The sequence below is a fragment of the Ambystoma mexicanum genome, chromosome 1p, assembly GCF_040938575.1.
Source record: "Ambystoma mexicanum isolate Mex_15411 chromosome 1p, UKY_AmexF1_1, whole genome shotgun sequence".
In the NCBI taxonomy this organism is placed as follows: domain Eukaryota; kingdom Metazoa; phylum Chordata; class Amphibia; order Caudata; family Ambystomatidae; genus Ambystoma; species Ambystoma mexicanum.
In genome coordinates, this window is record NC_090921.1 from 82211085 (window position 1) to 82235139 (window position 24055).

Here is a 24055-nt window from a genome sequence, read left to right on the forward strand (position 1 = left end):
CAGTTAATGGCCAGCCCGGCACCAACACCTCCTTTCCTATTATCCAATTAGAAGGAAGCATTCTGAATATGTGTGGGGAAGAATGTCCCATGGTGGCTCCTAGAATGGGATTGTTCTGTTGCACTCGAAATGGAGCGCATGTTTGTGGTGACCACAGATTTTTTGATGCTATGACATGCACCATGCTGAAATGTCAGAAGGGAGATGCCTTAGGGAAGGTAAAAAGTTGTTCCCCGACACAGGCAGGCCCTATGAGCAGCAAAAAGCTGGGGTGTAAGCAAGTAGAAAAATGACATGATGCCATGCCCCTGCCCAATGGCGCTCTGTGGGTGGCCAAATTATGTTCAACAGGTTTAGTAGGAATTTTATTGTGACACACTTTGATCAGGCAAGGAAAGTGACAAGTGTGTTGGATTGAGTTCAGTAGTCGCTTGAACTTGTATCTAACTTTGGAACTGTTATTACACATAACCACTGGCACTGATATTCCTATAAGAAGTTACCTGAAGAAATGTATCCTTTGGACTGGTGAGTTTTGGGAACACGACTCTAAACCATTGTATGGATGGACTTTATAAGAACTGGGGAAGCTGTTTATGTTGATTAAAGAGTTCTGTCTGCTTACCACACCTGACTACTCAACTGTGTTGTGCTGGTAATTGTGTCATATGCAATTTCTATTTCTCCTAAGAGTTAATGTGTATATATGTTTTATAAGGAATTTGTGACACAGTAATTACCTTTTTGATTTCTATCTGATTATTGTGTAAACTAAAGCCCTAATAAATAACGGTGTTTGTATATACTTGCTGTCTAACTTGAATTCCTGGTGTTGCGCTGTGTGGACTCATTGTAGCTTTAGACCACCCTCGCACCTTTCCTGAGACTAATCCTTGGCTCCTCTGCTATCTTACCTTGACTGGGTTTTGGCTAACCGCTCAGTGTCTTTCCTTTACAACATAATGGGATGGCCTCCTTTTTTCTTTTCACCGCAAGTTCAAAGGGGCTAATGGAGAGGGAGTGCAGCAGTTATCTTCTCCTCCACTCATAAAACTGTAAAAGCCTGTGTGGGAGTGCAAGCTAAGAAAAGGTCTTTCTTCCTCAAATAATTGCAAACCAGCAGTACATCAGGAGGATATGTTTATTAAGCCTGCTATATTCAGTTTGGCAAAGACCTGTATGTGTTAACTTAAATTATTTTAAAGGCAGTCCTGCAATTCCATTCCTAAAAAGTTGTTACAAAATGCATAATTACAGTATTCCTACTGTAAAATACTGCATTATCTCCATTTAAAAATAATAAAGTTTAGTTTAGTGTGGCTAAATTCCATAGTGACCTAGATTTCATTTGTAGGGGAAGATGAATCATATTGATGAGTAAACGCTTTTGAAAATGTACATGCTCACACTGCCAAATGCAAAACCGAGTCTGTGATCTGCTGGTTGAAAAACCAATCTTATCACCCTGCTGCTTTATACAAGCTACTGTGAGGGGTCAGTAATGAGAGACGGACACAAGGTTGTGATTTTCTCTTTCAAAGGCATTTATAAAACAAATATGGGTTGGAGAAATATCTTTCTAGCCCTGTTCTACAAAGGAACTTCCCTACATAGAAACTAAACTAAGATCTGTCTGTGTCAGGGTGCCAGTAACTGAAAAGTTGTCCTTGTGTCCAAAACATCCTATCCTGACCCTCACATTATAAACAAAACAACAATGGGTGCAAGGTAATGTCTTTGACATGATGTTAGCAAAAGTGGTCAAAACCAGAAGTATAAGAATGACACCAATGAAAATGTTCTCCAAGTTAAAGACCCTTGGATCCAGAGGATGGTCCCCTCCCCCTGGATTAAACAGGATGGCATCATGTCTCTTTTTTATTTACAGTTCCTTTGTGTCTTCACTGGACTCGCAAAGTTTGTGTTCAACCAACAAGTTTGATAACAGTCTTTCTGTAGAACTCTGCAGATCACCTGGTATACTCCCCTGCTAGGAATCTTTAAACAATTTCAACTGCCGGGTTTACTCACCTGCCAGGAGGTTTTCTTTAAGATTAATACAGATCGCCTGGTGTACTCTCCTGCCAGGAATCTTTATACTGTTTCAACTGTCTGGTCTACTTGCTTGCCAGGACCTCTTATGAGTCTTCACAGTACTTTAGTTATACTACAACAGCATATACGGCTAGTGTTGGGCATATGCATATACTTATATATATATATTTAAGTTGCACTAATAAAAACCTATGATATTCAGTGAAAAAACTTGTTAAAAGGACATTATGGTCACAAGTAAAACCAAAAACCTGCAGAAATGTGCCAGTTATGGTAAGCTAAGCAACCCTAACCCGCGCCACCACTGTGCACCGCTAGGACTAACACCCAGGACATCAAAGATGACATCAGAAATGTCATTGATGACATCACATGTGAAATTAATTGAAAAGTCCCTACAAAGGGCTGTGTTTGTAATGTTGGTAATAAGATGTCAGGGGTGATCGGGAGACCCTTCATGGACTACTTAATGTATTAAAGAATGTACTCCTCTAAACAAAACATTATATTGGAGTGTTGTAATTGGTTATTTATAATGCGCATAATACCCAGAGGTTTCTAAGCGCGGACCCGGGGATTGAACCTGTGTTGCTCCACGTCATCTTGCTTCCAAGGCAAGCGCGTTGCCCCTGAACTATCCTCCCGACACAACGTGTTGTTAATACAAGAATCTAATCATACATACAGATAGGCAATGGCTGTAGCATGCACCATAGAAATACAATATTTTCAATCTGGTAATTTTGGATAGTAAAATAATGAATGCTACCTTATTAGAGTTTTGAATAATTTTAAACATGGAATAAATGGCTACTAATTCAAGACTTACTACATGCTTGTGTTAGTTCAAACAATACTTATGAATTGCATGCAAATCAGAGGCACATACAGGGAAACTAAAGTAAGGAAGAAAGAAACAACATCATCAGAAAATGTCAATAACATTAAAGTTCATCATGTACACAAATTAATTTTGTGTTTGAGGCATGCTCATTGCCCCATGTTTATGCACCATGAGCTGAGACCAAATCCCAAGGAAAGTACTTTACGAACATACAAGAGGGTTAACGTCTAGAAACATACCACCTTTTAAATTTTCATATTCTGACTGTCAGTGAACAAAACTGCCTGGCACACATATGTCAGTGAACAAAAACAAGTGGCCCAGATATGTGATGTATTCAGTGATGTCATCCATGACCTCTTTGATGTCCTGGGTGTTAGTCTTAGCAGTACACGGTGGTGGTGCGAGTTATGGTTGCTCAGCTTACCATAACTGGTGAATTTATGGGGTTTTTCGGTTTTCCATGTAAACATAATGTCCCTTTTTAACAATATTTTATCCCTGAATTTCATAGGATTTTATTAGTGCACCTTAACCATAACGTCCATTTAACGTCTTTTCAGTGAATTTCATTGGTTTTTGTGAATTAACATTTCTCATGTTGTTACATAACTATATATGTATGTTAATTAATACTTCCTTTTTTAACATATATCCAAGAACTGTAGACCTCCTTTTAAGAAACCTATTTTTTGCAGCGCATGCTGATGTGTGTTATTATCAGCAGTGCATAATGGGGATGCAAGTCATGGTTGAATTGCCTAGGACATGCGGCTCGACCATGACCCCAGCCCCACCAAACCACCCCCGTTATCCACTGCACCTACCCTGCATCCTAGTTCAGTGTCCACTCTACCCTCACAATCCATGGGCTTCGCCATGCCGCTTTCCCCAATAATTTGTACTTACTTTTTGACACTTTCAAAAAGGTAAAACACAGGACAGATTTGCAAAATCATGCTTTCAGGTCCTTGCTGATGCACCTCACGCAAGTTTGCTGCTAACCCGCAAACCCGACCAGTACAGATTTTTATTTATTTATTTATATTTTTTTCCCATTTAAACCTAGGGCTTCAGCCATCCCGCCTGCCCTAATAAGTAAATAAGATTAGGCATTCGTCCTTGCCAAAGGCCAGGCCCACTGTCCATGCATCAAAGGTATGTCATTATTTTTTTAACTTGCATTTTGACACTGGAAAAATAAAGGACCGATTTACAAAAGCATGCTTTCAGGTCCTTGCTGATGCTGCTCACGCAGGTTTGTTGTAATCCAGTCCAGCACTTCAGGCTGTAGCCGTAGACAGAAATTGGTGCTGTATCTCTTGGAGGCGTATCGACGGGATCTGCAGGATGGGCAGTTTTCAGACTCTGAGGGAGGTGGTGATCACAGTACTTACTGTTGAAGCCAGATAAAGAGGCTGACAAGTGCTCTTCTGTCAGATTTGGCTTTCTCTTCTTGATTATCACTCAATTACAGATCCACCTCCTCCTCACCTGTGTCTTCGGATGCAGATATCTGTATTCGACCCTTCTTTTTTGGGTCTCTGTGTTTCTTTTTTCTGAAGAGGTATGGCCTCCCTCGGGTGGAAGCCACTCTGCCGCCTTGGTGGAAAGGGCGGACAAAGGACCTCCTCCTGAGAGCGCCAGCGAGACGAAAAGAGCCTGTGGTTAAAAAAATAAATAAAATCTCTAGTGATCAGTGTTAGGCGAATCCTCGCCGAAGGGTGCTCTGCCGGATAAGGAACAGCCTCTTTGACTTGTTGTTAGCCGCTGTGGTTCCTTGATACGCGGTGCCACACAAGGTGGAAAGGATGTCCAATAAGATGAAAATAGAGTAACCAAAAGCTCACTTCCTCCCTTGCACGGAAAAAAGAACCCAGCCAGTGGCTAGATGGCAAGTAAAACTTTCAAAAGGACTGTGGCGCCTTAGAGCAGAACCGAGTATACTGTTGGAACCAGAGTCATAGCTGAAACAGGGCAATAGTCTGCGGTTCCCCACCAGGAGAGGAGAACTGCGGCAATAAGCGAACTGGAAGAACAGAGAAGTGTGAGCAGTGAGGACAGAATTCCGGAAGGAGGGAGGGAGGTAGGGTAGAGAGGGAGAGAGGGAGAGAAAAAAAAAAAAAAAAAAACTGGACAGAAAGAGCCGCATCCGAGAACGGGCAAAATACAGAGTCAGAGAGGAACAGCTGAAGAGGCAAAGGGAAACTTAACGAAGGAAAGCAGGTACGGGATGAGACCTGTGAAGAACAGAAGACCAAAAGAGGCAAAAAGTTGGCAAACGAAGCAGTAGCAAGAAACAAAACGAAGCTAGCACAAGCGCATTAACCTGGAGGTGGATAGCGAAGGGGTTGCAACTCGCCGAGCTGGGAAATGGGTGTGGCTATATTCGGAAGCAGGGACAGGGAAACAGAAAACACTAGAGCGACAAACCAGGAAGAGAAAAGAATAGTATGGCACACACTAATGGCGGTGCAATCGCCAGGAACTCCATAGCCGCCAAGATGGCATGCGTGGGTAGCGCATGATCTCTTCATACCGACCTATCTCGCTTATTGATTTAGATAACAAAATCCTGGCTAAACTATTAGCGATGCGATTGGACCCCCCTGCCGATGCATAAATGTGTGAAGTACAACCAGTCCTGATTCATCCCTGGATGGTCCGCTTCCTATAGCTTGCAGCATATTTGCCTTAATGGTGGCAGTTCGTCAGGAGGATTCCATAGTGGCGGCGCTGTTAGATGCTGAGAAAGCATTTGATTCAGTAGTATGGTCCTCTTTGTTCCTAGTGTTGCAAAGAATGGGAATAGGAGAGGAATTTGTATCTTCGGTCGCATTGCTGTATACCTTGCCCAATGCACGGATTAGGGTAAACGGCCAGTTTACATCGTCATTCCGCTTGAGAGGGACGCATGGTAGGATTGCTGGTTGTCACCACTGCTGTTTGCCTTAGCAATAGAGCCATTGGCAGTGACAGTCAGGGACAGATGCATACATAGGGGCATACAATTGTATAGAAATAGGGCAGTGGTATCCCTATGCGCAGATGACATGGTGATGTATGTTAGCAATCCGCAAGGTAATTTAGGAGCAATCATGAAGGAAGTATTGGACTTTGAGGAGTACTCTGGATTTGAAGATTGACATTGCGACGTCGGTGCTTTTCCCACTCACTGAATTTACATGGCAGTTTGCTGAGGAATTGGGGTTTCAGTGGCATATGAGTTATGCTACGTATCTGGGGATAGATATTGCACGTTCCTCTGAGGTTTAGAACACACCCCCAGTGGTATTGAAAAAGGGCATGAGCCTCCCACTTAATCTTTACGGAAGGATATCATTGGTAAAACATTGTCCTACTCCCTCGGTTTCTCTATGGGTTTTGAAATGTACCAATAGCGAAATCGAAGTTGCATTTTCACGATCTGCAATCGGAGATATCTCGTCCTGTTTGGGCGGGCAGCACGCAGTGTAAATCATGGAAGAACCTAGTTGCGCGATAGATAAAGGGGGCTCAGTGTTACCGTATTTCGAGGTGTATTACAAGGCGGCTCAAGTGGGATTTCTGGCCTACTGGTTCGAGGGAGGGCAGAAAGGAGGCATGAGGAAATGGAAAGGGCGCTTGCAGTCCCATTTCTTTTTTTAAATTATTATTATTTTTTTTTTTTTTCGGGCGATGATATTACCAGTACCGGTAAGGTCAACTAAAGTGACAAATATGGTGCAATTATCTTGTAGATCATGAGTTCGCATTGAGAGAAAGGGGAGGGGTGAGGTTTTGTATTTTCCTAAACTCCCAGCCATTCATATTCCAGGCTTGCCACTACTAGTGCCTGTGTATATTCGCTGCATGAAACAGCGGGGTATTGTATGTTTTTGCATACCTTTCCCAGGGGAGCAGTTGAGGCTGCGGAGTAAACGGGTCATTATTCTCTACTTTTCTGGGGGAACCAGAAATAGCTGCCACATGGGATGAGGTGGTAGCGAGGGTGGATACCAGTAAAAATCTTAGCGACTTTGGGAGGTCTCTCTGGGTGATACCACACCTGAAGAAATGTGGAAATAGTGCTGCTGCGCACAGAGTAGGATGATTGCCCTTAATAGTAGGTTTAAGCTAATTCATTTCAATTTCTTCATCAATTCTATTATACCCCTGCAAAACTACATACATTGTTTCCTGACACTCCAGTTGAATGCATCCGATGCACCGTCACACCAGCAGATCTTCTACATGTAGCACTGAGCTGCTGTACATTATTTCAGTTTTGGGAAGGGCTCTTTCAAACAGCGAGTATAGTATTGTAATAGGAGAAAGGGTGGGGCTTGACCAAAGAGTGGCGCTACTGGGATACACTAAGCAGGTGGCTGGGCGGGTGCAGAAGCTAGTTGGGCTATTAATGCTTTTTGCTAAATAGAAGGTGGCAATGGTGTGGGGTACAGCGGAAGTATGACACTAATGCGGTGGAAAGAAGATATCCTTTACTGTAACGAAATGGAAATGGAAATGGAGTATGGAAAATTAGTTCAACCTTGTGCCAGGCCTAAAGATATGAGTCCTTAAAACCATGTCTCATCTTGCAGGCCCGAGAGCTGAGACCTTATCTGAAGAAGAGATACCTTGAATGCATACTGTGAATTTATTGGGGAGAGATTTAGTATGCACCAGTTATATACAGAGGAGGGAAATACCCTCTGGGGGAGGGGGTACTGTTGTAAATACTGAGATGTTGAAAAATAACACCATGATGATAAATGCACTCAATGTAGGTTGACAACGGGGAAATAAATAATGATCTACCCTAGGCTTAGGAGTGGAGGGGCTGATTCACTGAACCACTGTTGTTTTTGTTGCTATTAATTAACGAAAACAATAAAAATAGTTTTAAACAAATGACTTTGATTCCTCATTACATTTTTCACGATTAGCAAACTGCCAATACATCTTTGAAAAGCTAATTCATGCCTTTGGGTGGGATGTGAACCAGCAATGCAGGAAGCCTGGGTAGTATTGACAGTAGGATATGATCTTGAGTTCTCTCCATCACTGCCAGAGCATTGGCATGGTCCAGATTGCCATGGGGACGGTATTCCAGTAGGGAGCTGTTTAGCAAGAGAAGGTAAACTAGGGTGGGCAAGAGAAGATGCTCAAAACTCTTAACTACGGAGAAGATGAGCCTATGACACAAAACTACAGTCTTTGCTTGAACGCTCAAGGGGAGAGAGAGAGAGAGAGATATATATATGCGCGCAGATGAATTGTGTGTTGATGCAAAAACCAGTACTGACTGAAGCCCGTGAAGTGCAAGTGTCCGTTTGTCTGGTAGTATGCATCGTTCTTGACTGGGACCAACTTGTTTTGTAAAGTTTGTGAATCTTATTTCTGTTGAGCCCTACAAAAATGGGCAAATCTTCTAGCTCAGGCTAGCTAACGTTTCACTTAGCAGGTCAAATGTGGGCCGCAATCAATTGCCAATGAATTGAGCTGGTAGATTAGACTAAATGGGACACAGTATGCAAGGTTGCTCCAGATAGCGGGCTTTATCACATTGGCACATAAAGGTAAATTCTACAGCTCTGTATACTTCATGTTACTACTATGTATAGATTTCTGAGGACTATTTTCCTTTTAGGTGATGGCATCACTAAAGCCCTCCAAAGGTAGCCTCATACTAACAGAATATCCACTGCCTCTCGGTGACCTGTTCATTATATCATTCTTTTAATAGGATGGCTTGATTGACCCCTCTCCTGAGCGCAGGAAGGAATGATCGCAGATGCTCAGACTGAATAGCACCAGATGCACCGGGGGGCTCTCCAGACCCTGGGCAATGAGCGGCACCTGGAAAGAGACAAAGAAGAAGAACGGGGGCAGAGGAGGAGGCAGGACCCTGGCAGCCTCGCAGCTCCTCAGGCGCCCGCCACCTCCACTGCTGGAGTGATCCCGGTGTTTGTGTTCCCTGCAGAACTTGCCTTCTACGCTGACGACCAAAGCAGTCACAAGCAAGTGCTGACCCTCTACAACCCCTTTGTGTCAGTGCTGAAGTTCAAAGGTATAGTGCTGGCAGAATGCCATCTGGATGTTTCCTAAACACAATCAACGTTAAAAATGCATGCTAAAATCCCTTCTCCCAGACATGTGTGAGTCAATGGGCCTTTTCAGAACCACTGACCAAGCCATTAACTGAACGCCATGAATTCTTGCCTCCGAAAGTGTGTGTTTGTATTTTGTGCATTTAGTTTTGTTAAGCGCAAGCCTACCTAGTAGTCAACTCATAGTAAGTTTGTTCCAGGTTTTGCACTACATATAGCAATGCGGCAGCCTCCTGGCATGGCCCGAGAGGAGCTGGTACAATGACCTTTACCCAACCTCAAAGTCATGTTGGGTTAATGTCACTGGAGCTAGTCCCGTAATTAAACCTGGTTTTCCGGTTGGCTAACAAAGGCACACATCAAGGTAGCGGCAAAGAAAAGGAGGCTGCACATGCACACCACCTATCCCTTACTCCAAAACTGTTGTGTACGGTGACAGTGTTATTCTATCACAATATAGCCGAGCCTACTCGCGTTCACGGTGGGATAGTGGACTTGGTTTTCTAAGTGGTAGATAGTATCACGGTTACCTCCAGTTAAGCAAGTGATATGGTCTGACCATAGCCTTTTTGCCTTTAAGGTAAGAAGGTTGGCAGTACCTAGCAAAGCATCCCCGGCGCTGTCTCTAAGACGTTACTGGCGCTCAGTAGAACCTCAAGGCTTCCTGTCTGTGATCGTGGGTAAATGTAAGAGCACCATGAATATTAATCTGCCCTCCCTCTCGCATATGTGTAAAGTAGCTGATTAGGCAGCCCCTCTGGAACTGGTGCAGGCACAGAGGGCTCCTTCTGAGCCATGCTTTACCAACCAATTGAAAGCCTCTCGTTTGCATGTGGCAATGGCTTGGCTGAGAAAGCTATACTGCGATCAATTGTCACAGGCTACCATACCATCAAGACATTCTGACTGCCAAACAAGCATTTTTTACCCAGAAAGTGGAATGTGCATTGAATCAGTCCAAGGAACATTTTTCGATGGTGAAATCGTTCTCGTCCACTTCAAATTTTTATTCAGGGAACCGGCCCTCGCAGGCACTATGTGATTCCCTTCCTGATTTCTTTATCTCTAAAGTAGAAAATATTCAGGAAACTCTCTGAGGAGGCCTTGTAGAGTGACCTCCCTCTCTGACGCCCACTGAGAATATCACACAGGTGTGGGCAGATTTCCCTAACTTCTCGGAAGATGAGGTTGCACGGGCTGTCTGTCTGTCAGCTTAAGTCAACTTCCCCCACTGACCCGATTGTGTTGGATATGCTTAAAGCAATCATACCAGGCATGCTGGCTTTTGTCACTGATCCTGTGCACCATGATTGTCAGTCCGGCTCAATTCCAGCTGAACTGAAGCATGCAACAGGCATCCCCTTATTGAAGAAACCGTCCCTGGACACATCAGTGTTAGCTAATTTGTGCCCTATCTCACTTCTCCCTTTCTCTATGAAATTACTTGAATCACTGGTTTGATATCTTCTCTCTTTTCTGGAAATGTCTCTATTCTTTGACTCTTTTCAGTCTGGATTTCGCCTGGGGTGGGGCACAGAGAGAGTCCTGGTGTCAGTGGTTGACAGTCTGACTATGCTGGTGGTTCAGGGTGGAGTGGCCTTTGACACTGTCCACCACTCCATCCTGATCTCCCGGCTAGCAACAGCAGGCCTCTCTGGGTCTGTCCTGGCATGGCTCACCTCTTTTCTGTCCGAAAGGAGCCAGCCACTGTTGCTTTCACCCTTTTTATCTTCGGCATGCGCCCTCGCCTGTGGTGCTCCTCAAGGCTCTGCCCTGTCCCCATGCTTTTTAATATGTATGTTCAGTCTCTAGTTCACCTCTTCCTCTCCCCTGGGTTTCGTTGTTACTCTTACGCCGACACCCAGGTTCTGGTCCGATTGGATCAGGCTTGGCGGTTGTCAGGGCTGTGCCAATGTCTTTCTGCAGTGGGAGAGTGGATGAATGCGAACTGGCTCAAACTGAACGGAGACGAGACGGAAGTCCCCGTAGTGGGCTCTCCTTCTGGATCTATTCTTTTGACTCCCTTGCTTTGACCATCCACACTCGGTGATCTTCCTGACCCTGTCACGGTTGTCAGAAATCTGGGGGTGCTGCTTTCACCTTCACTTGCCATGTCTCTGCAGGTGAGCGCAGTATGTAAGACAGGGCCCTTTCTGCTGAGAGTTCTTTGGAAAGTGCTCCCCTTCCTTCCCCCTCACCTGCAGCCGCTGGTAGTGGCCTCATTGATCACTAGTCGTATAGACTATTGTAATGCTTTGTACATGGCTCAACCTTTGGGTTCCATTCATCGGTTAAAGTTGCTGCAAAATTTGGCAGCACGAGTGGCCGATTATTCTCCCTACATAGCCCATATTAGCTCTGTGCTACGTGCTTTGCATTGGCTCCTGATAGCTCAGAGAATTCATTTTAAGTCACTTTGTCTGGTTCATCGGGCCCTGTACGGACAGGGGGCTGAATACCTTAGGGAAAAAGTCATTTGTTACATCCAATTTAGATTGCTTCGCTCTAGTGAGGCTAATCTGCTGGTCATTCCTAAAATTCTACTGTCCTGAGTGAGAGGCCGAGCCTTTTCTTTTGCAGATGCCAAATTGTGGAATGAACTGCCTACAGTCTTGAGAGGGATGGAAAATGACCTCCTCTATCAGCAGGCCCTGGAAACTCTTCTGTTTTAGTCACTGATGCTGGCCGTGATCTAGGAATCCTCGAACCAAGAGGCCCGTGCGTGTTACAAATGTCAGTAACGTAACATAAAATAACAACTTCAGTACAATGCAGATAGTTGTGAGCAAGCTGGGTGTCATGTATGCTCTGTAACATTCAGTGTGGGGGCTAAGAGGAGGTGGACTTTGGGGTTCTTGAGGGTTAAATCGGGTGCTCTTCCTAAGAACGATTTTGAGCGTTTACCAAGGACTATCTCTGCAACAACGTTAGCATTTTGAAAATCACTCTGAACCTAACAAAAAGCCAGGAGCAGTTGTCATGATTAGGCAGGAACACAACACTAGTACACACAATAGAAGAGGTATAACTTGTTTTATTCTGAATTACCCAACAGGGAATGAGGTAGCAAGGAAGGAAGGAAGAGCTGTAGCGTGACCAGAACTGTTCTACCTTGCAGGGTTGAGTATTTGCATCCAGACAAGTATGTTCTCTACTTTGGAACTAGTGGTCTTGGGTATACACCGCCATCCCTAGGCACAGATGTATAGTTTGTTTCCCTTTCTCTCTGCCCATTTCCTGTTCAAGAAGGATGGGTTACTCCTGGCGAGTTTCTCCAAAAACTTACATTCATCTCAAACGAGGTTTAGGATTAGGGCAGGGTGAGAACAAATCTTATAGGATTTAGGGGAAGAGTAAATGACAAAATGTGGGTGAGACATCAGGACAAAGTTTCAAGATGGAAGGTTGAACTTAAATCCATTGAAGGGACTATTCTAGTGTGTCCTCACTCCACTTCTCAGTCCCTATTCCAAATCGCTAGCTCACATGGCATCCACAACCAGGAGAGCCTCTTCAAGTCACTTAGTCTTGGGTCAGGGAAGTTACTTGACTTTCACTGGGGATCTCAACATTGAGTGCGCTCGGGGATTCTATGATATGGAAGTGGCAAGACCTTTAGCTTCACCCCTCTTGCCCCAGTGGTCCTTGATTTCTTACCAATACATTGCCTTTAGCTTTAATGGCACTAATCCTGTAGCTTCACCTCTTTCTTTAGGGGTTCTTCTTGGTAAGATGTTATTCCCCCTTACCTCCGTGTTTGTTAGGCTGCAGTAATTATGATGCAGTTAGCCAAAGCTTTCTTTTTGATTGCAAGTGTTATGACAGTTTTTCTGAAGTGCAACTAAGGGCTTAGTAAAACCATTCAACTGAGGCAGTTCAAGACTCCACTCTTAGTATAAGGCTGTACCACCTGAGTACATGGTAGCACAGGGCAGCCAGGCTTATTTTAGGAGGGGGAGAGGGCTGTAGAATCAGTACACATGACATTCTAATACAAATGGTCCAAAGAAACACTGAAACACTTTGTATTGTAAAAATAAAGGATTTATTTAAATACAGGTAGGCCCAGATAAATCTAGGGGGAGGTAAGCACTAACACTTTATATGATATCACAGTAAAAAAAATGCAACACTTTACTTGAAGGTACACAGACCAAAGTATAAACCTTATTTGGAACGCCAGACAGTAGTTCTAGGGAAGTCAAAACCTTTTCATACACATTCAGTATAGGTCACACCTATTCTTGGGGAGTCAAAACCAATTGGTACTTTCACAATTACATTCAGTAACCCAAGGGCAGTAGACCCTACCAGTTATACACTGACTCTTAGTACAAATCACTTAATCTGTAAACTGGACAATATACCTTTTGTGAATAGTGGACCACTTATTCCAGGATGTAATATTCAATTTTGAGATCAGTGAACCACCTATTTGAGATCAGCAATAACTCTTTTAACCTATTTTTGGGAAGGCACACCGCTAACTCAAGGTAAGTAAAACCCATATACTTTTTATATCTCACAAGCAGTCCAGGTTAGATCTTTCCCAGATATAAGGATAACTGAAGTATGACTTATCAGGGTCAGTTGGAACCACAGACTCTAGGTAAGATGGCACAGGGAAAGTTAAACCCAATGTTACACTTTACTGAATGACTCATAGTTATTCTATATAGGCAATAACCTAATGCAGACTTATTCTGGACAGGCTAGCAGCAAGTCAGGGGCCACTCATATCATTATCCTCAAACGACTAATCTGGTGATACCAACAGTTGGAGGACACTCATACAATTACCCTGCAGGAATAATATGGTGAAACCAACACTTTACTTTTGGGAAGAGGCACAACCTAATTACAGGAGAGTAATATACCTTCATATCTACTTTCTAGTAGACTGGCAAAAGAGTTTCTAAGGAAGAAACAATGTTAACCATACTTTTAAGAATAGTGCATCACGCATCCAAGGTAAGTAAGAACTTTTGTAACTATTCACTCTTAAGAGTTGCAGTTACCAACCAACACTTTACAAGTAAGTTACTTTTAAACACGTAATTTATTTTCTAAGCAAAAGTCCCAATCCCTTAAAAGGTCTTTCCTTTATTCTTGGAGCATGAGTATTCTCAGTGGCAGAAGGGGGGGGGTCACTAGTGTGACCAACAGGCAGTGTCAGAATAGGTTCTTTAGTAGCAAAAGTGAGACCTCCTTAGGAAGACTGGGCAAAAAGGTGAGTACTTTACTTCTGAGTTAGAAGAGGGTCCAGGGGCTTCGCAGAAAGCACCCTGGCAGGATTCTAGCAGTGGGACTGGGGGCACTGGATGAGAGGCATCATAAAAAACACCCCACAGCTACACAGAAATCCTAAGAGACTTAAGGTAAGTACATAGCGAATCCAACACAGTACCTCAACATTGAAGATGATTTTGTAGCAGGAGGACTTTAGGGTCTGCAGCCAAATACCCGGTCTGTGGATTCCTTGTCGCAGTGACTGAAAACAAGACCTCAGAAGGAACTTTGCAGCAGGGACCGATGAAGAAGGCTCTAGGCAAGGTTTTCCTCACGGCTGAATGTGGTTCTGCAGATTTGATGCCTTTTAAAGGAGCACAGAAGAAGACAGAAAATCACAGTTGAATTCTCCTCGTTACAAAGGTCCAGCACTCTTTGGGGGGACTGTTTGGACTCTATTCGTGTATCCGGAGATCCACCAGGATGCCTACAAGTTTCAGTGAGATTCGGAATTCGGAAGATCGTGCACTGCACAATGGCTCGAGGTCCCAGGGTATAGGGTATTGCAGCAACACAAGGTCGCAGCAACGCTTGGGGTGGCTCAAAATGCAGGTCTTTCTGACTGTAGTGGGCCCCACTAGGCTCTGGGTCGGGGTCCTCGTTTTCAGAGTCCCCAGGCCGATTGGAAGGAAGGGCTACAGCAATCTCTGGTTACACATTAGGCTATCTGGTCGCTGGAAATCGTTTCAGCCCGATTTCCTTCATCATCCTCTTTTCAGTTCCAGTGGTCGACATCCCTTCAGCTTCCAGGTGCACATTATTTATCAGGAACTACAGTGCAATCGCTGCATTCTCTCCCTGCATTTTACAAGAATCGACAGTCTGATTGTCCAATCAGGACAGCCAGCCCCCCACTGGGATTTTTCCCCATTCAAGCATAGAGGAAGACAAAGAGCTGTGGAGTTTTGGACTCCTCCCTCACTTAGCCTGGGCGGGGAGTCCAGTGGACTCCTGCCGAAGATAAAAATCATGGAATTTCTCACCCTGGATGTCCGGGGAAGGAACAAGAAATGACAAGAAACACTAAAATGAAGACAGGCGCCATTTTGGTAAAATTAGCACCCTTAGGTGTCTTTACTGCATTTGTGAACACAGCCCGCGGTAAAGGTGCACCAAATAAATACAAGGTATCACTGCCACCAGCCATTGAAGGTAAGCTTGTCCCTGTAACAGAATTGTTACAGTTTTAATGTGAAAGGGGATACATTGTATCTCCCCAGCACTCCACATAAGGTGGGGTGTGCTGGCTTCACAGAATAAAGTGTAAAAGGGATCCAAAGATCCTTTCTACCCTTGGGAACTGTAATTCTCTCAAGGTTAGCAAAATAAAGTTAAAAGGGGAGCCCCAAGGGCAACCCAGCAATAACAGGCACTTATTGCCAATAAGTTGTTAAAGAGGATAACTTTAAAATGACTCTATGGAGAGTCAAATAAATGACACCCATAGAAAGAGTTACATTCTGTGAGTGTGGAAAAAGGTTCCCACTCACTGAGGTATTAAGGAAATATACCCACTAGTAAAGCAAAATATTCTGGAGTTGACCGAGGTCAGGAAGATTTACCAGTTCTGTGAAAAGTTGGCATTAGTGAGTTTGGCTGTCACCAGCATTTGGGCCAGAGCTTCTCGCATGCTGTTCTCCCACATCTCCCGAGATGTAGGCCAAACGGCCTTTGGGCCAAAGCTCCCAGCAAACCTGTATAAAAGCCTTGTTCTGCGGTGTGGCTCACGTGGCGTAGCTGCCATCTATTGGGTATTTACCTTACTATGTGGCCTATTTGCTTTGTCTGCCTCAGACTCTCCCCCTCCCAGTCCCCTCCTTCTCTCTCTGCAGTCCTAACACCTTTAAAGTCAGGAGGCTTCTGACTCTTTATATAGTTGGGCTTTGGAAGTGTTCTGGTTGGTGACCTATTTCCCTATTAGTGGGAGTGTTTATGATTAATGTACTCCTAAGCGTTTCAGCTCATCTCCAGGAGCCTGTTTCTTAGGTTCACTAAGAATCTGGTGTTGTAATTGTGGTAATGATGGAGTAAGGTCAATGCCACAGTCCACTAAGTCCGAGGTCTTATATGGCATCTTGGGATCAGGTAGTGGTGTCATGGTGGCCCAGCTCTCCAGACGTCGTACTGGGATGGTGCAGGTTAATTCAGTCAGGGTGATATCTTGGGGTTATCTCCCTGCATGATGTTGACATCAAGGCATCATTGATAAGTCTACCTAATGGGCATCATGTAATGAGCATGTGATGTGCATGCAAGTATTGCAGAGACCCAACTTTAGACATTTGCCCTGAAATCGATAGACTGACTTGTACTCGTCTCATGTTCCACATTTAGCGGTGTGCTCCACAAAATATTTGGTTCAGCTGCCGCGTATTCACTCACCTAGCAATCCAGATTACACCTGAATAATCTACATCCGCCAGCCAATATAATGCCTCTACACTATTCTTCTCTGCAAATAATTGACGTGTGCCTTAATTATAAATTACACAATTGCATGTAATCCTCTGTTTTCACGTATGTTCAGATCATGATCTGCTAGGGGTGAAAGCACTCTGAAGCAATATTAATAGCAGAAAGGCACTATAGAAATATCAAGTAACATAACATATATTGGTAATACTAGACAGTCCTCATGAGATGCATCTCTTTCTGGAGAGAGGACGGTCTGGCATAGACAAATCAAACAGACCACTTTGTAAGTAAATGGGTTAATTTGAGCCACATTACAAGTTTGGCAGTAATGTAAAAGAAGGGGTGGAGAAATGCTCATCATATTTACAGCCCAACTCGTAATGTGGTCCTTTATGTGCACAGCTGCAGATGGGCCCGAGAGTAGACTTGGATACCCGCCATAAACCAGTTCCAGGCGTTGCACCACTTAGCTGAGAGCTTTCCCTGGCCCTCAGAGATCGAGGTTCCCTCTGAGAGAGCACATTGAAGGTGAGTTTGACACATATTTCACCTCACTCTTGATGTGTACTATTTACAACTAGTGTTTGACACAACTCTGGCATCTCGATGACTTACGATAATTGACCAGTGTTTATGGTAGCCCTTAAAACAAGGTGTTCAGTCAGTCACCTTGAGTGTTTCACAGAAGGGCAAGAGCAGGGTTTTCTGAGGCAATCGCCTAAAGACGGGGCTACGCAGCATTTACCTACACCTTTCACTCTGCATGTAGGACCACCACTAACACTTTTGTGTTCTCAGTGTTGCGGTATGCCCCTATGTGATTCAACCTTCTTTACATCAGGCACACTTTGCTGGTTTATTTAAATCCACAGTTTGCGGGCAGGTACCCCTGGGTGTGGTGTGGTGTGGTATGTTGTGCTCTTCCATTTACCTATTTTTGGTTGAACTGGGATATGTGTTTCGTCTCTGGAGTATGTTTGCCTTTTTCATGAGTTGGTATTGTTTTCTCAGACATTTCCCTGGGGCAGTATGTGGCTCCCTTCTTGAGCACCTGCTGTTTGCCTTATGATTTTGCATATATATTTATGTGTGTGTGTGTGTCAGCTGAGAATGTTATGGGCCACCCTTAGCTGGATGCATTTTGTACTTTAGGGAGGACAAGACAGATATTGTAAATTAAAGATTAGCTAATACTAGGATCATCTTGGTTTGCAGGACTGTTGAGTTATCATCCCAATTTTAATTGCCCTTTCTGTCTGAAGAAATGCCTGAAGCTGGGGACGGGGAAAAGATGCACAGTGTCAACTTATTACTTACTATCTATAGCACATTTATACAAAGTGATAGTGTGTTTTAAGTGTGATCCTTCTGAAACCCGTAAAGGTGAGCTCCACTGGTGTTTCCGCACTCTGCCTTCTTGCCAGGAGTGTGACATTCCCTAGACTACCTAGATAATGATTTTTTGCCTGAAAGTAAGTTTGCCCTGTTTTCTTCCACCTACACTTGAGTTTCTGAGATAGTATTGGTACCAAGCAGTGATTATATCTAACACAACTCTTTTTCTTCTCTCAGTGCTTTCAACAGCTCCTTCTAGATACACTGTGGTGGATGCAGAAGGCCGCGTGAAGCCTCAGTCCTGCATAGACATGTGAGTCTAAACTAATAGGGGATTGCTAAGAGTGTAGAGATAGCAATGGCATGGCACAATGGCGGCTAGCCAATAACCCTCATTTTCTTACCTTGTAAAATATTAGCCAGTTCAAATATCCATGCCCTATTCCAGCATAAATGCCTTATGTTGCAAGTATCTTAGGTAAGCTGGCGTGTCTCTTAAATCTATACGTATCTAACTATGAAATATCCACGCTCCTGGCATGCCGATGTAGCGGTCACTAAAACATACCCTTTCTAATGGATTGTGTCCTCCCACGTATTCCTTATCTTTGATATTTCCAATATCCAGCTTGCTGCTTAACAAAAAAAAAAAAGTTTCCCAGTAGAGGGCACTGCGCATCGACGCCTGTCGAGTCAATGTCCCTCGGAGGCCTCCGTCGGAGCCGCAACGTCATCATGCGTATAATTAGCGTGCACAGTGTACGTTGCCCAGTTCCGTTTTTCCGCATTTCATGTGCTTTGGGAACGCAACGCTCGGTTCTGTGAGAAATTCGAAAATTCATCGAGTTTGTCTGTCAAAATCTTCGATATGAGATGGCCTCTTCATCTGCTCCATCTACGCCACGGCTTAAAAACATTTCGAGACTGTGGGGCTAAGATGTGCACGACCGATCCACACAGGGTCTGTCTGTGGCACCTTGGGGCAGTGCATCCTTGTTCAGAATGTGACGAGTGTATGTCCATGACGGCGAAGGCCTTGAGGGAGCGCAGAGGGAAGCTGGAGAGAGGTAAGCCCCAAAAGTCCATTACCCCTTCCAAACGCACTTCCGATGATTCGCGACCGTTGTCTCCTCATCGCAAAAAACACATCCTGGTCATGTTCTCGGAGTGGACAAAAAGAGAATGTTTTCCTAATAGAGTGCAGGGGACGAAGCTTTCCTATCTAGAAGGCCAGAGCCTAATGGTAATTAGAGAGTTAGATGGCATATAAGACAGGTTACCACCCTTAATTAACAAAGATGTAAAAACTTTTTAGGTATCTTAAATATATTCGGAATCTCACCAAAAAATTCAATTTGACAATTTCAAAGATATATTCAAAAACAATACAATTTATTATTCATACAAAAATAGTTGGCCCAATGCGTTTCGAGTTGCAAAGACTCTTCACCAGGGGCATGTTTTCTTTATCTATAACATTTCTATAAAGAAAAGAAACATTTTTAATGTAAACAATGTATTACATTTTTCTACTCAAAAAAGCAATCTTCAAAAAAACAACTCAATTTTGAAGGCATTTCAGAATTACAGAATGTCACCAAATTTCCTAACTTGTAAACTGTGCAGTACATAGTTTTTATGGACTTCATAATGTAGAAATTCTGTATTTATTTCTATGGCTTGTGCATAGTTAAGGCTTCCTAATCTATAACCATCAGGTGAAAGTCTCAGTGTCCTAATTATTTATCTGGCTGGTGCATGAAAATCACCACTCAAGGCTGATGAACTTAGATGTGCTAAGCCTTATTAATACCAACACAAGGTTAGGTTAGTAGAACATGTCATAACAAGTGATTAAGTTACATAATCCCCTAGGGATCTGCTTATGTATATAATGAGCTGTTATAAAATCTTACCGCTTTAAAAATAGCCAAGGAAGATGGAATATCTTCAGTGGCCATTGATGGTTTTTGAATTGTGGTTGCTTAACAACACTTTTCATTTATTCATGGCTTGGAGAGTTTCATAGTCTGGATAGCTAAGGTCAAAATGAGAGAATAGCTATCAAAGTACATAAAAACATGGTTGCTAATAGTCAGACCTAAAAACAAGTGGGAGACACTTACACATCATGGGTCATGTTCTCGGAGTGGATCACACCATTCATCTGCTTCGAAACATAGTAAGATAAGGCGTCACAGATCACCATCCACCTCATCCTCCAGTTCACCGGAGAGAGTTACATGTTCTACCAAATACAGTTCCCCAGCAGAGTGGGAAGAATTCTGACAAAATATGCTAAAGGTGTTCGAGAACGCGGCCTTGCCCCCCCTTGAAGACACCACACCTAGAGGTGGTACCCCAGGAGAAAAGCCTGGCAAACATAAAAGCCGTGAGTCTTAAACCTCGGCGAGAGATACTCCTTGAGAGCGTGAAAAAGCCTCTGTGACGCGCAAGATGTCGTTACTATCGACACATTTGTCAAAGCCAAAAACTGCATCATCGGCAATTCCATCGAAGGATAGGTCGTCGACGCTGCGAGCGGCGACCCCCTCGCTGCCTTGCAGGACAGTACCCTAGACAACGTTGTCAAAGAAGTCAACATCACAGTCGATTTCGTTGACGCTCTCGAAGCCTTTAATGGTTTAATCGAGGCCCCTGAAGTCCACTTTGACGGTTTCCACTATTTCTGCACCAATTATGACATCAATAGCTCCTTCTTCATTTGAAAAAACATATGTTCCTCAATCTCGTTCAGATTGTTTCAAAACTCTATCCTCTATGAGGAGAGGGAAACATCTGATGATGAAGGACCTTTTTGTCTGGAGCGTATAAGACCTCCTATCCCAGAAGAACTGGTCTCAGAAGAGTCCAGAATGAAACATCTGCAGGACTCCCTGCATGATGCAAGTGGGATTGATACTTCCCCCGGAGATTGACTTTAGTAAGCCTGATCCAGGGGATCATGCAGAAGGCAAGTACAGATTGCTTGTGAATAGGGTGATGGTATATATGGGGTGGTCTAGGCCCACACCTGTGTACGAGCTGGATGACCGAACTGATAGACTTGACAAGGGACCACAGGAAGACCCTAGTGCCCCCTTTCGCAAGGTTTTGCATAAAAAGGTGTCTACCAACTTGGAGACACCGGATGTGATCCCTGCAGTGACTAAAAGACTGATAGCTAAGTATAGGGCATCAACTGCAGATCCTCTAGATCTGTCAAAACACCCAACTCCAGAGAGTTTGGTTGTACAAGCTGCAACTTCTTCTGGAAAGCAGAATGCATACCCCACAATCCAGCAGGATCGTAATGATAACAAGTTTGATGCTATGGCCTAGAATGTTTTCTCGGCATGCAGCATAGCCTTAAAGTCTGCTAATGTCACATGCACGCTGGCAAGGTTTTGCCACACCCTTTGGGATTGTGTTTCAATGGCGGCTGACGATATCCCGACGGGAAGAAAGGGATGGTTTCTTGAACATTATCAAGGATGGAAAGGACGCCATGTGCGAGTGCCTCCAAACCGGTCTCAACTCTGTTGACGGCATCATCAGAGCCATGGCGGCTAGTGCGACAATCCGCAGATTTGCGTGACTGCGGAAGTCTGGATTTGCCGCAGATGTACAGCCCAGATTTCTGAATATGCCCTTTGACGGCACTCATCTATTTGGTAAGAAAGCTGATGACAGTTTGGAGAAGTTGCAAGCTTCCAAGGCGGCGACCAAATCCCTTGGAGCTGCGATAAGACAAACTCCGATCCGCCCTACATGTGCGCCGGTCCTTTCGCTATTATTCCGCATTCGTAAAAAGCAGAGTACAGCCAGCTCAAAGAGGCTAGAGACGATTTCCCCATGGTGGACGAGGCAGAGGTACTAAAGCCACAACGGCAGGGGCTACTTTACCCTCAGCCACTGCGTCAGATGCCTCAAAACCAATCTGAGGTCTTATATCACAAAACAGCAGTAGGAGGCAGGTTAATTCAACATCTGACAGAATGGCAGGCTATTACTTCAGATGCTTGGGAATTTGAGACAGTTGCCCAGGGTTACTACCTGCCTTTCCTACATACTCCTCAGAATCATCCACCGGGGAACAACTCTTTGAAGTTTCCAGACGCGCTCCTTATGCAGGAGATTCTAGACCTGCTAGAGAAAGGTGCTCTAGAACCGCCACCTGTACCGTAGAAAGGAACGAGGGTTGGTACTCCCCTTATTTTCTAATTCTGAAAAAGGACGGAGGAATAAGACCCATCTTGGACTTAAGAGAATTGAACACATTCCTCAGAAAGGACAGGTTCAAGATGGTTACCCTTTCTCAGATCCTTCAGGACATCCAGCTTCAGGATTGGTTGGTATCCCTGGACCGTCAGGATGCTTACTTTCATGTGCCAATCCATCACAAGCACAGAAAGTACCGGAGGTTCCCCTTTGGAAGGTCTCACTATCAGTTTCGGGTTCTGCCATTTGGGCTAACCTCCGCCCGACGGTTTTCACCAAGCTAATGGCATTTAGGGCAGCAAGTCTCAGGAAAGGGGGGGATTCACGTCTACCCCTACCTGGACGATTGGTTGATCAGGGCCAGTTCCCCTGGATCATCTAAACCAAAACTGCCACTCCCTACACAGGCTGGACTACTTCCTCAACTTCAAGAAGTACCACATGATAGCGTCACAAAGACTCCAGTTTATCAGAGCAGTCCCGGATGCATCCCTGGGAAAAGCCTTGCCACCAGAGGTGATGGCTCAAGACATTATACAGATGGTGACAAAATTCCAAAATACCCAACATCTCCCAGCCTTTGACTTTCTCAGATTGCTCGGTCTGATGGCATCCTGCATTTTTCTATTTTTCTGGTGTCACATGCTCGCCTGAGTATTTTGTATTTATTTTATTTGTATAGCGCATCCTTGCCCTGGGGTATCTGGGCGCGTAGTTACAAGAAGGTGGTTACAGGCAGGCATAACATATTCCCCTAGGGGAGCAGTCTTACAGAGAGAAAAACGGTGTAACTTACAATGATACGACTAGTGACATCGCAGCGCAGATTGCACATAGTTACTCCATCGTATATCGGAAACTAGAGGCTATAGTTGAGAGAGAGGAAAAGAGAGAACATTAAGAGTTAGACCAGGGAAAGAAGTGCTAGAGTGCTACGGAGGCACCTATGATGAGGGTGTAGTACGCTCATCAAGCTTGTGAAGCCAGAGTTTGGTGTTGGTTTTGAAGGAGTGGAACGTGGGTTCTGACCTGAATGAGATCTCTGCAATGGGCTCTTAGACCCAGTAATCACAGTTCTCAGGAAGGATATCCGATCTTTTACAAATCCCAAACAGAGTCTCACTGGACCTTCAGTGGTGGGCCTGTTGGGAAAACATCCTCAAAGGAGAACCTTTTTGGCAACCATGGCCGGGGATAACGCTAGTAACGGATTCCTCACTCACGGGGTGGGGAGCCCATACCAACGATTTAACCATCAGTCGTTGTGCTAGAGGTCATGATCTGGTGCCACCCAGATGATTGATGTATCTGTCAGGATTAGTCAGGCGAGTACAAAGGCAGCGAATATGGCAAGGGAAATGTGCACCCAGGAACTACGACTCAGGTATGCTAGAACCCAGGAGTGCAAATAGAGTGTGACATCAAAACCAATATATGAAAAGGGATGTGGGGTAAGCACCTGACCGCGAGGAAAGTCGGCAAGCGCCTTACCCCCAATTGCTGTTACAGGTACTGACAGCGCTAAACCCACGTGGAGGGCAAGCAATGACAGGATCTGTGTACTAACACTCTTGATGGTATTACAGAAGGGAACTTAAGAACTGTACTCACGAGGACGAGATAAACCTCTTGAATGTCAGCTAGCCCACGAATCCTGTTGAAGAAACTGGGACCCCGAAAGGCTAGAACAGCAATGGAAGGAAAACTAAATACCTAAGTGGGAATAGTGTCTACAAAATAGTGAGGAAAACATAAGCATTCACACAGGAGCTAGCTACTACCGCACACCACACCTAATAATCAA

At 44.3% G+C, this 24055-nt stretch overlaps 1 protein-coding gene across 4 annotated transcripts in view; it reads left to right on the forward strand.

Annotated features, from left to right (window-relative positions):
* Positions 1-24055, forward strand: part of LOC138566380 (motile sperm domain-containing protein 1-like) — a 139818-nt gene that overhangs the window by 38569 nt on the left and 77194 nt on the right. For all 4 annotated transcript variants that reach the window (XM_069643568.1, XM_069643585.1, XM_069643575.1 and 1 more), the window contains 2 exons: positions 8628-8951; positions 18268-18343. In XM_069643568.1, the coding sequence (XP_069499669.1) occupies positions 8699-8951; positions 18268-18343 (329 nt within the window). In that variant the 5' untranslated portion in view covers positions 8628-8698. The remainder of the gene's footprint in view (positions 1-8627; positions 8952-18267; positions 18344-24055) is intronic.